An 11,777-nucleotide genomic window follows, 5' to 3' on the forward strand; every position below is an offset into this window, starting at 1 on the left:
ACCTACTTCACAGAAGCTGTTTATCAGGCTTAGGAGTTCTCTGGTGGAATTACTCCCGGTTATTTTTGATGGTATTTTTATGTTTGTATGGTTTTCTTTTGGATTTGTTGAAATAAGGTAACTTTCTTGCTTTCTCTAGGGTGTAATTTTCCTCCTTGTGTTGGTGTTTTCCATCTATTATCCTTTGTAAGGCTGCATTTATGGAAAGATATATAAATTTGGTTTTGTCATGGAATATTTTGGTTTCTCCATCTATGGTAATTGGGAGTTTTGCTGGGTATAGTAGCCTGGGCTGACATTTGTGTTCTCTTAGGGTCTGTATGAGATCTGCCCAAGATCTTCTATCTTTCATAGTCTCTGGTGAGAAGTCTGGTGTACTTCTGATAGGTCTGCCTTTAAATGTTACTTGACCTTTTTCTCTTACTGCTTTTAATATTCTTTCTTTGCTTAAGGCAGTTGGTGTTTTGATTATTATGTGATGGGAAGAATTTCTTTTCTGGTCCAATCTATTTGGAGTTCTGTAGGCTTCTTGTATGTTCATGAGCATCTCTTTCTTTAGGTTAGGAAAGTTTTCCTCTATAATTTTGTTGAAGATATTTACTGGCCCTTTAAGTTGGGAATCTTCACTCTCCTCTATGCCTATTATCCTTAGGTTTGGTCTTCTCATTCTGTGCTGGACTTCCTGGGATGTTTTGGGTTAGGAGCATTTTGCATTTTGCATTTTCTTTGATTGTTGTGTCAATGTTTTCTATGGTATCTTCTGCACCTGAGATTCTAGCATCTATGACTCCTGATCTCTTTCCTAGGTTTTGTAACTCCAGGGTTGTCTCCTTTTGTGATTTCTTTATTGTTTCTATTTCCAGTTTTAGATCCTAGATGGTTTTGTTCAGTTCCTTCACCTGTTTGTTTGCATTTTCTTGTAATTCTTTAAGAGATTTTTGTGTTTCCTCTTTAAGCTCTCCTATCTGTTTACCTGTATTGTCTTGTATTTCTTTAAGGGATTTGTTTATGTCTTTCTTAAATTCCTCTATAATCATCATGAGATGTGATTTTAAATAAGGGTCATGCTTTTCTGGTGTGTTGTGGGTAACCGGGGTTCACTGTGGTGGGAGAACTGGGTTCTGATGATACCAAGCAGCCTTGGTTTCTGTTGCCTATGTTCTTATGCTTGCCTTTCACCATATGGTGTTAGCTGGTCTTTCTGTCTCTGACTATGGTTTGTCTTTCCTGCAAGCCTGTGTGTCAGAACTCCTGGGGGACCGGTTTTCTCCAGGAGGAATTTAGGTATGGAGAGCTGTGGTACAGGGTCAGCTGTAGGGTGCAGACAGAGACCAGAAAGATCCTGTTCCAAGATGATCCTTGGTTCCTTGTCCTGATGCCTCTGTGAGGGTCCCTCTTGGGCCAGGAATTTGAAGAGAATTGATGGCTGTGTAGGCACTCCTGGGAGACCAGCTCTCTCCTGGCAGTATTTGTGTATGTAACTCTGTAGCACAGGTTCAGATCTGGATGCAGATGGGAAAGTGGAAGATTCCTGTCCCAGGCAGCTCCTTGGTTCCTGAGGATCCTGGATGGGTTCTGGGCGGGTTCCTCTGAGCAGCAGAGGTGGTCCTACCTGTGCTCACAGGCCTGTCCTCACTCTTGGGAGGCTCGCTATTTGGGTATGGAGCCCTGTGGCAGAGGATCTGCTCCAGGCCATGAACTTTCCTCTTAGCATTGCTTCCATTGTGTCCTATAAGTTTGCTTATGATGTGTCAACATTTTCATTAAATTCTGGGAAGTCTTTAATTTCTTTCTTTATTTCATCCCTGACCAAGTTATCATTGAGTAAAGAATTGTTCAGTTTCCTTGTGTATGTGGGCTTTCTGTAGTTTTTGCTGTTATTCAAGACCAGCCTTAGGCCATGGTGATCTGATAGGATGCATGGTATTATTTCAGTCTTTTTGTATTCGTTGAGGGTTGTTTTGTTACCAATTATAAGGTTGATTATGGAAAAAGTACCATGAGATACTGAGAAGAAGGTGTATTCTTTTATTTTAGGGTGAAATGTTCTGTAGATATCTGTTAAGTCCATTTGTTTCATAACTTCTCTTAGTTTCACTGTGTCCTTGTTTAGTTTCTGTTTCAATGACCTGTCCATTGGTGAGAGTGGGGTGTTGAAATTTCCCACTATTATTGTGTAGGTTTCAATGTGTGTTTTAAGCTTTAGTAAAGTTTCTTTTATGAATGTGGGTGCTCTTGCATTTGGGGCATAGATATTCAAGAGATGCTTTCTTTTAAAACCTGTAAGAGATTCATTAGAAGGGGTAGCTTACAGTCAGAATTAGGGAGAGCGTTGTCATAGATGTGGTACACCGTGGCCAGAGGAGTCTTCAGAGAAACCCTAGAACTAAGAAAGTACCCAACTTTTAAACCCTTCCAGGGGGTGGTAGGAAGTTTCACATCTTGTGATTTATTTCAACAGCACACATGACAAAGAGCATGGAACTGTTAGGAACATAAATTAGGGGCTGTGGTTAGACTCAGCACAACAAGGCTACTTACCTCTGACCTAGGGGGAGCTGCAAGGGGTCCATCTGCTAATGTTCCATATAGTTAGCTTTGACTGTTGTGTTATTTTAATTAATTGTGTATGTATGAGCCTCTCCTCATCCCATGTAAGTCAGAGAAGAGGGTTCTGTTCAGGACAGAGAGAACCTGAGTTCTCTGTCCACTCTGCTCCTGTGGCAAATGCTTTTCTCAACCCTGAAGCATGGTTTCCCTTCCTGGTTGAGTGGACACCAGCTTCTCCGCTGGCTCATTCTTCACAGCGTTAGTTTTCTTCCTCTTGGGAAGTCTCCAGTGATTCTTTACTCTGTACCCAGGCACAGACACATGATGATATCAGGAAGCATAGTTTGAAGCTCAGACTCCCGACTGTAGCTCCTTCACTGAACAAATACTAAGTCATTTATTTCTATGTGCTAGCATTGAACTTAGTAACAGAGTAAGAACAAAGCTTGACATTTTTACGTTTGAAGAACTTGTACCTAGGTTATTGCTCTTACTGTGCTACTCTTCTAACCCGAAAAGTATATCTTTGTATTTTATTATTATTTTTTAATTGTGTTTGTCTGGACTTACCTTTTTTCCTAATAGGATAAGCCCTATAGATTCTTCAAACCTTCACCTTCCTCCTTTGGGCATATTCTTTAGTTGTTTAGCATTTAAAAGAGTAAATATTTTATGTTCATGTGTTATGAGAGCTGTTTGTTGATTTTGCAATTTGGCAGTTTTGTACATGTGTACGGTATATTCTGATCACTCTTATGGGCACTTCTCATCTCCGTCTTACCCCTGCCAGAGCCCCTCCTTCACTTCTGTCCCTTTCCCAGAGCAGTGACGTTGATTTTGTTTTGCGGCTCATTTATTTGCCCAGGGTTGTCCCGTGGTCATTGGCTACATAACCTCCCTCCTTCCAGGTTGCTGGTTTCTCTGCTCCCTGCTTGCATTAGCCTAACTAGCAAGAAGGGCAGGCAGGGTTGTGCGCACTGTTCAGTCTGGGTGTGCTTGCCAGCTCTCACCCACTTCATTTTTCCTAATGTTGACTCACTTCCACCGTCTCCCCCTCGCTATGCCATTTGTAAAATGTTGTTTTATCCCCAGCTCACCTGTTTTTCTCTTCACCTTTTCCATGTTGAGCAGCAGGGCAGAGTCCTGCATTGTGTTCCTGGCTGCTTCAACCCTGCAGCTACCATTGCTCTCTGCTCTGACTAGGTCGCCTGCATGGCTGTGTATTTTATTTGGAGTTGCTTCTCATCCTGCAGTGTACATTTTCTAGTTATTTCCTTCTGTTTTGGATGTTCGTGAGTTACAATTCTTCTGGGAGATTTTACATGTAACAGAGGGAGGGTTGGGCACTCTGACAGGGGAGATGTATTTATAATCTTCTCTTTGGGAAAGAAGTGGGCATAAGTATCACGTAACAATTCTAGTGTCATAAACATACATTTATTTCATGGCTGCAAACTCATTTAAAGTTATGAAAAACAAGCTTACTTGTAAAATTTTATACAAATAAAATTAGTGGAAAGTGAGCCAGAGTGGTGAAAGCACAGAATTCTGAAATTAGCGGCAACTATCAAATAACCTAAAGTCTGTTTTTCTGTTACCTATGTTATTTTAATCTTTGTGTAGTTAGCAGAGATTTTCAAAAAAAAATGTTGAATGTCTTTGCAGTTCTGTTCAATAAGTAGGAAAACCAGCAAGTGTGGTTTACTTAAATACAATTCTATCAATGATTAATGCTATAAGTTGTAGTGGGTTTATTGGGCCCTGAATGACATTAAATACCCTACATCTGTTTTTTTTTCCTTTTTCATTGTGTTATAGAGAACTAATTATTAATATGTCCAAGTATAGATGAAGAATACGAAGCTAAGAGAGACTGCATGGTTTATATTAGGTCATAGAACCAGCAGTGTGATTCTTAGCAGACTGTCTCCCTTTAGCACGTGGAACTCTTCACTGCTGTTTTCTTATTTCTTTAAACTGTCTAATAGCAATGAAAATACATTTTCTCTTGATTCTAAGAGATTGTTATGCACTTTGCCTTGCTGCTTTATGTTATAAGTAGAAAAGGCTATTTTTCTTATTTTAAGCAGAAATTAAAATACCAAGGGATTTTTGGATTTTAAAGACATACATAAGTAGAATATCAGAACACTTTTTAAAAAAAATTACCTTTGATGATGTCTGTTCATGCTGCAAGTATCATGGCCCATTTTTCCCTTGGAGTAGTTATTCTTAGAGCAATTTTTTCACAGTGCTCTGAGTTTTAATTTCCTTGCTGTTGTGTGTGTCTGTATATATGTGTGCATCTATGTGCACATCCATGCTGAGGTCAGAGGACACCTTGTGGGGATCCTTCTCTTCTCCTAGCTGAGTTCTGGGGATGAAACTCCGGCCATCGGGCTTGATATCAAGTACATTCAACTCCCTGACCTATCTTGGCAGTCCCAGTACTCCATTTAAAAAAAACCAAAACTAATCAACATAAAATATATTTTCATAAAAATTTGAATGTATTGATCCAACCTGTTGATGTTATTAAATCCACTTGAAGCAGAAGCTTTTGGTATAAAAATTATATTTGCTTATAAAATATTTGTTTATTTAAAATTGAAAACTCAAATTCTATCTGGATTTTTGAAAGGAAAAGGAAACTACATTGTGAAAATATTAACATCAAGAGAGATCAAGAGCATAATTATTATACATATGTCCCACGGCTATATGAAGCGATAATATTGCAGGAGGAAAAAAGGGTAAGTTTAAAGGGATATTTCATGAATTTTCTGTGTATGTCTACTGTACCTGATGGCTGTGTTACCCAACGGGCTTTGTAGAAGTAGCTACAGTACATGTTCACTCTGCAGTACAGTGGTCACTGGCTCTGCTTGGATACTTACTTTATCATAAGGAATTCACTATTCCTGCTTTTGTTACTTAAGTATTGGACAGTGATTTTCTTCAAATATCTTTAAATTGACCTAAGTTTTTCTTTAAGAATAATAATTCTAGTATTAGGAACAGTAATTAGGAATAATACTAGTATTTTAGAAATAATAATTAAGAAGACTAGTATTATTAGGAATAGTAATACAGAATAACACTAGTAATATTAGGACTAGTAATTAGGAATAACACTAGTATTATTATTCCTTCCACACCCTTACTTCCCTTACCCGTGGTTGCTTTTCTATCGTCCTTTCTCTAGTAAGGTTATGACCTAGATACCTTTAAAAGTCCTGCAATGTCAGTTTACTTAAGTTCTTTCATTGTCTCAAGGGCTTCTTAATTTGTGAATTTTGTTCTTTCTGCTTTTTAAAATAAACCAAGCATAACATTTTGTGTGGTTTTAATTGTAAAAGCAAGATTTTCACCTTTTTTTGTTCCAAATTGTGTTTCTATCCACATAAAACTCATTAAGATATACTTTCTGCTTTTAGATATATATTGAAAATTTTTTCCCATTTGAAAATTTTAGGTAAATAAAACTCTTATTTCTCCTGTGTAATATGTTTTAACCTAAGAGGCAAAGGTTGTAGTGCAAAAATTTAAAAAGGGATACAGTTAGAGTAAGACTAGCTGACTCTCCATTAGAAAGATCTAGCAACTATTTCAGTAAGATTTTTCCTACCCAAGATTCCCTTGGCTTACATGTTAGCCAACAATGAATCATTTACCCAAGATAAAACATAATATAATGTTAGAAAAAGATACATAATCACAACAGTAATGCATTTGTTCTAATAAAATAACAATTATACTTTAAAAACCAGATAAAAGTATTCATGTTGATTAGTAGGTTCTAGTGGATATATGAAGTAATTTTATATTGTAGTGTAAAACTATATTCTGAAACTAAATCTAAAACTATGATAAAGCTTTTGTTTTCTGTTAAGGTTTTATTTATCAACAGAACTTATTTATACATATGCATAAGATTTTTGTCATTGAAATACAAATAAATTATTGTCAAAAGTATTTTTCTGACTGCATTGAAGACAGAATCCAAAGTACCATCATGTTAGGCTAATATTCTTTCATTTTACCTCAAACTCGTCCTCATGATGATGTTTAGTGGCAAACTTTTGGTGTCTATTAAAGTTACAATTGCATTAAAAATCCTCTTTTTATGATGTTACATTTTCTTAGAGGAGAAAAGTTTATATTAGATGATTTTAAGGTTATAATAAGATTGCCTGTATTATTACATTGCTCACCACAATCTAAAGTGATTAAAAAATACTTTTGAAATAGGTAAAATAACAACATGATGAACTGTAGTCAATAGCAATGGAGTGAATTTTGATTTTTTTGAATATTACCATTTGTGGATTTTTCCTGTGATCATATTCCTGAGTTTGGGATCGTGCATTATTCAGTGTGGTGTTCTTAGTGTTTACCGCAGTGCCTGGGATATGGTAAGGACTTGAGTGATAGGTATTGTATAACAGCGTGATTTCCTCATACTGTCATGTCATTTTATATCATGTAGGAGCTAACATTTCTAATAAAATAGTATTGCTGTCTTAACTTTGAGTTCACATTTAGAAAAGCTGTTTTAACTTACAGTTCTTTCTTTATCTCCAGTTTTGATTTGTTTTTGCATTGTCTTTAATTTATAGTAATTATAAAATATGTGGCAAAATATTATCTCATAAATATCATATTGTACATCACTATTATTTGTTGCACATGGAAAACTCTAGGACATATTGATGGTAATGTTAGAAATTGTATTGTGTCAAGGAAGTGGTTGGCAGAATACTTACATATTTTATTTTAACATATTTTTTAATTTTTAATTTTAAGTTGGGAATTTCCTACAGTATATTTTGATCACATTTACCTCCAACTTTTCTTTCTAAATCTTTCTAGATTGATCCCCACTTCCTCATTCCTTCTCAACTTCCTGTACTCTCTCTCTTAAAAAACAAAACAAAAGAAAGCCCCGAGTCTGCTTTCTGTTGTCCCAATACTCACAAGCCATTCACTGGAGTGTAGTTGACCACATCCTTAAAGGAAACTGACTCTTCTTCCTTTAGAAACAATCAACTATTAATAGCTCTTCAGTTAAGACAGGGTCTTGTAAGCCCTTTCTCCCTCCATTTTAGACCACTGACTAGCTTGATCCTGTATAGGTGTAAAGCAGGCAACCATGCTTACTGTGAATTCATGGGGTGCTGTCATGTCTTGGGGATGCTATTTGACCCTGATCTTCTCCAACCTCTGGCTCTTATAATCTTCTCACTCTATCTTTTGTAGATATTGGTATTTGTCTTAGTTAGGGTTTTACAGTTGTGAACAGATACCATGAGCAAGGCAAGTCTTATAAAAAAAAACAACATTTAATTGGGGCTGACTTCCAGGTTCAGAGGTTCAGTCCATTATCATCAAGGTGGGAGCATGGCAGCATCCAGGCAGGCATGGCTCAGGCACAGCTGAGAGTTCTATGTCTTCATCCAAAGGCTGCTAGTGGAAGACTGACTTCCGGGCAACTAGGGTGAGGGTCTTAAGCCCACACCCACAGTGACACACTTACTCCAACCAGGCCACACCTTCAAATGGTGCCACTCCCTGGTCCAAGAATGTACAAACCATCACAGTATTCTAAAGATCCAAAGTGATCTGAGGAGTTGGCTCAGTGATGAAAGTGCTTGCTATACAAACGAGAGGATCAGAGACCTTATCCCCAGAGCCTATGTAACTGTTGGGTGGGCACGATCTCAGACACCTTGCCTCAGACAAGAAGATGGAAAAACAGTCACAGAAGATTGCAGGCCCTTGGGCCTCCATTATACTTGAGCGCTTGCACATATGTGAATATTCAAACATACATGTCTGTACATCACATACACACATGAAAAGAGGAAGAAAAAGAAGAAATAGTTCATTCTATATGAAAAAGAAGAATGGTTTCATAAATAAAGGCCACAAAGTTTTTCAGTGAACTATCAGAGAGTACTTACTTTGGACACGTATCACAACTACTCGACTTCATGGTCCTATGTAAGGAGCTATGTACAGTGTGTAATAAATACTGCTGTTTAATACAGCACATTGGAATTGTCTATGGGTATAACGAAGTCATTAGGAGTCAGTTATATACAATATCTATTTTGCAGATTAATCATTGTGGTTTTCCCCTAGGACCTTTAACAAGCCTATATTTTGGCCCTAATAAGTAAAGCAGGTGTTAAGATACCTCCTGGGCATCTGTGCCACCATTACAAACCAGCTAGCTTACCTTCCCAAACAGGGAGCTGTAGCTGACACAGCTGGGCAAGAATGATGGTCAAAGTTTTGGCGCCACCTAGTGAAATTTACAACCAAAGAAAACACATGGTGGAACTTGTGGCAGAGGATGACCTAGTCAGTCATCAATGGGAGGATGGCCTTGGTCCTGTGAAGGCTCTATGCCCCAGTATAGGGGAATGCCAGGGACAGGAATGGAAGTGGGTGGGTTGAGAGGCAGGGCTAGGGGGAAGGGGATAGGGGATTTTCAGAGGGAAAACTAGGAAAGGGGATAGATAACATTTGAAATGTAAATAAAGAAAATAATTTAAAAAAATGAAACCAAAAAAAAAAAAAAGTTAAAACTGGAAAAAAAAAAAAAGTTTAAGTTTCCTCTCCGTACTGTAGGGCATTTCATCTAAGGTCCCTCCCTTTGAGTCCTGAGAGTATCTCACCTCCAAGGTCTCTGGTGCATTTTGGAGGTTCCCCCCCACTTCCTACCTTCTGAGGTTGCCTGTTTCCATTCTTTCTGCTGATCATGTTCCCCTCTCCCCCTCTGTGTCCCCTTTCCTAGCTAGGTCCCCCCTTGTGATTGCTTTCTTCTCTCTCTCAAGTGGGATTGAGGCATCCTCACTTGGACCCTTCGGCTTGTTGACCTTTTTGAGTTCTGTGGACTGTATCTTGGGGTATTCTGTATTATTTATTTATTTATTTATTTATTTATGTATTTGCTAATATCTACTTATTAGTGAGTACATACCATGCATATCCTTTGGGGCCTGAGTTAATATTTTCTGGTTCCATCCATTTGCCTTCCAAACTTAGGATGTCCTCGTTCTTAATAGCTGAGTAGTATTCCATTGAACCACATTTTCTGTATCCATTCTTCTGTTGAAGGACAACTGAGTTCTTTCCACCTTCTGGCTATTATAAATAAGGTTGCTATGCAGTAGTGGAGCATTTTTTTTCTTTAGGTGCTTCTCAGCTATTCGAGATTCCTATGTTGTGAATTCTTGGTTTATTTCTATACTCCACTTTTTGATTGGGTTGTTTGGGTTTTTGGTGGTTAGCTTCTTAAGTTTTTTACATATTTTGGATATTATCCCTCTATTGGATATGGGGTTAGTGAAGATTTTTTCCCAATCTGTAGGTTGTTGCTTTGTCTTATTGACAGTGTCCTTTGCCTTACAGAAGCTTTCCACTTTCGTAAGGGTCCATTTATTAATTTTTATCAGATATTTTCTTTATTTACATTTCAAATTTTATCCCCTTTTCTGGTTTCCCCTCCGAAAACCCCCTATCCCATCCCCTCTCCCCCTGCTCACCAACCCATGGTTTCCTGTCCTGGCATTCCCCTACACTGGGTCATCGAGCCTTCTCAGGACCAAGGGTCTCTCCTCCCATTGATGTCAAACAAGACCATCCTCTTCTGCATACACAGCTGGAGCCATAGGTCCCTCCATGTGTACTCTTTGGTTGGTGGTTTAGTCCCTGAGAGCTCTGGGAGGGGGTACTGGTTGGTTCACATTGTTGTTCCTCCTATGGGGTTGCAAGCTCCTTCAACTCCTTCAGTCCTTTCTCTAACTCCTCCACTGGGGACCTTGTGCTCAGTGCAATGGTTGGCTGAGAGCATCCACCACTGTATTTGTCAGGCACTGGCAGAGCCTCTCAGGAGACAGCTATATCAGGCTCCTGTCAGCAAGCACTTGTTGGTATCCAGAATAGTGTCTGAACCAAATAACCCGATTAAAACATGGGGTACAGAGCTAAACAAAGAATTCTTAACTGAGGAATACCGAATAGCTGAGAAGCACCTAAAGAAATGTTCAAAGTCCTTAGTGATCAGAAAAATGAAAATCAAAACAACCCTGAGATTCCACCTTATACCAATCAGAATGGCTAAGTATGTTTATATAAATATGTAACTAATAATTACAGAAGAGGTAATGAATTGGAAAAGGGGTGATGGTTCATATGAAAAGGAATAGAGATGGATAAAAGTAATATAAATATAGCATATTCAGTTATGAAATTCTCAAAGATATTGTAGTGATATTAATATTGTTGTTTGAAAAAATCTACACCTGTTTTTTTCTTATGGTAATGTTCTAATATTATTTGGATGTCTGCATCAGGCATGTATCCTTTATATAAACAAAACCATTTACTTCACAATTAATCTTGATGTTAATGCAAGAAATATATTTTGATTTTTTTGGTCCTATTTTTTCCTTTAAAAAATTTGTATTTAGGTATTTTGTTGGGTAAAGTAGATTTATGAATCCTAAATATTAAAGTAATTAAGGTGTAAGGCTGGAGAAGTGGCTCAGTGGTTCAGGAACTTGATGCTCTTACAGAAGATCCAGGTTTGTTTCTCAGAACCCCCACATGGAGGGTCACAGGTATCTGTAACTCCAGTTCTGGGGGTTGTGACAACCTCTTCAGGCCTCTGTGGGCATTAAGAATGCATGTAATAGATATATACACATGCCAGCTGAATACTCATAACATAAAAATGAAAATAAAACTTTAAAAAACAATTAATGGATAACTATAGTTATTGGGGTAGCATGTGTATGCACAGGTATATGTATGCACACATATACATATATGTTATATTGATTATTGGGGTACATTGGGTGAAGTTGTCTCTGCATATTCAATTGTTAATTCTGTACTGGCAGAGAGCTAAATAAATGATAGACGGATTCTGGTATTGCCATTTCTATGGCCCATTAACTGGTTTTCTTTTTTTCTTTTCTTTTTTTTTGCTATTTCTTTTTTTTTTTAAGATTTATTTATATGTAAGTACACTGTAGTAACCTCTGAGCCATCTCTCCAGCCCCATGATTGCTATTTCATATATCGTTTTTTTTGTTTTGTTTTGTTTTTTTTTTAATTTAAAAAATTTTTTATTACATATTTTCCTCAATTACATTTCCAATGCTATCCCAAAAGTCCCCCATAGCGCCCCCCACTTCCCTACCCACCCATTCCCA

The 11,777-nt window shown here is 37.7% G+C and overlaps 1 protein-coding gene across 1 annotated transcript in view; it reads left to right on the forward strand.

The window, feature by feature from the left end:
• Stpg2 (sperm tail PG-rich repeat containing 2) overlaps positions 1 to 11,777 on the forward strand; it is a 436,171-nt gene that overhangs the window by 32,274 nt on the left and 392,120 nt on the right. Inside the window, exon 6 of the mRNA XM_021158500.2 lies at positions 5,192 to 5,303. Within this exon, the coding sequence (XP_021014159.1) occupies positions 5,192 to 5,303 (112 nt within the window). The remainder of the gene's footprint in view (positions 1 to 5,191; positions 5,304 to 11,777) is intronic.

This window comes from Mus caroli, chromosome 3 (assembly GCF_900094665.2).
Source record: "Mus caroli chromosome 3, CAROLI_EIJ_v1.1, whole genome shotgun sequence".
Lineage (NCBI taxonomy): Eukaryota > Metazoa > Chordata > Mammalia > Rodentia > Muridae > Mus > Mus caroli.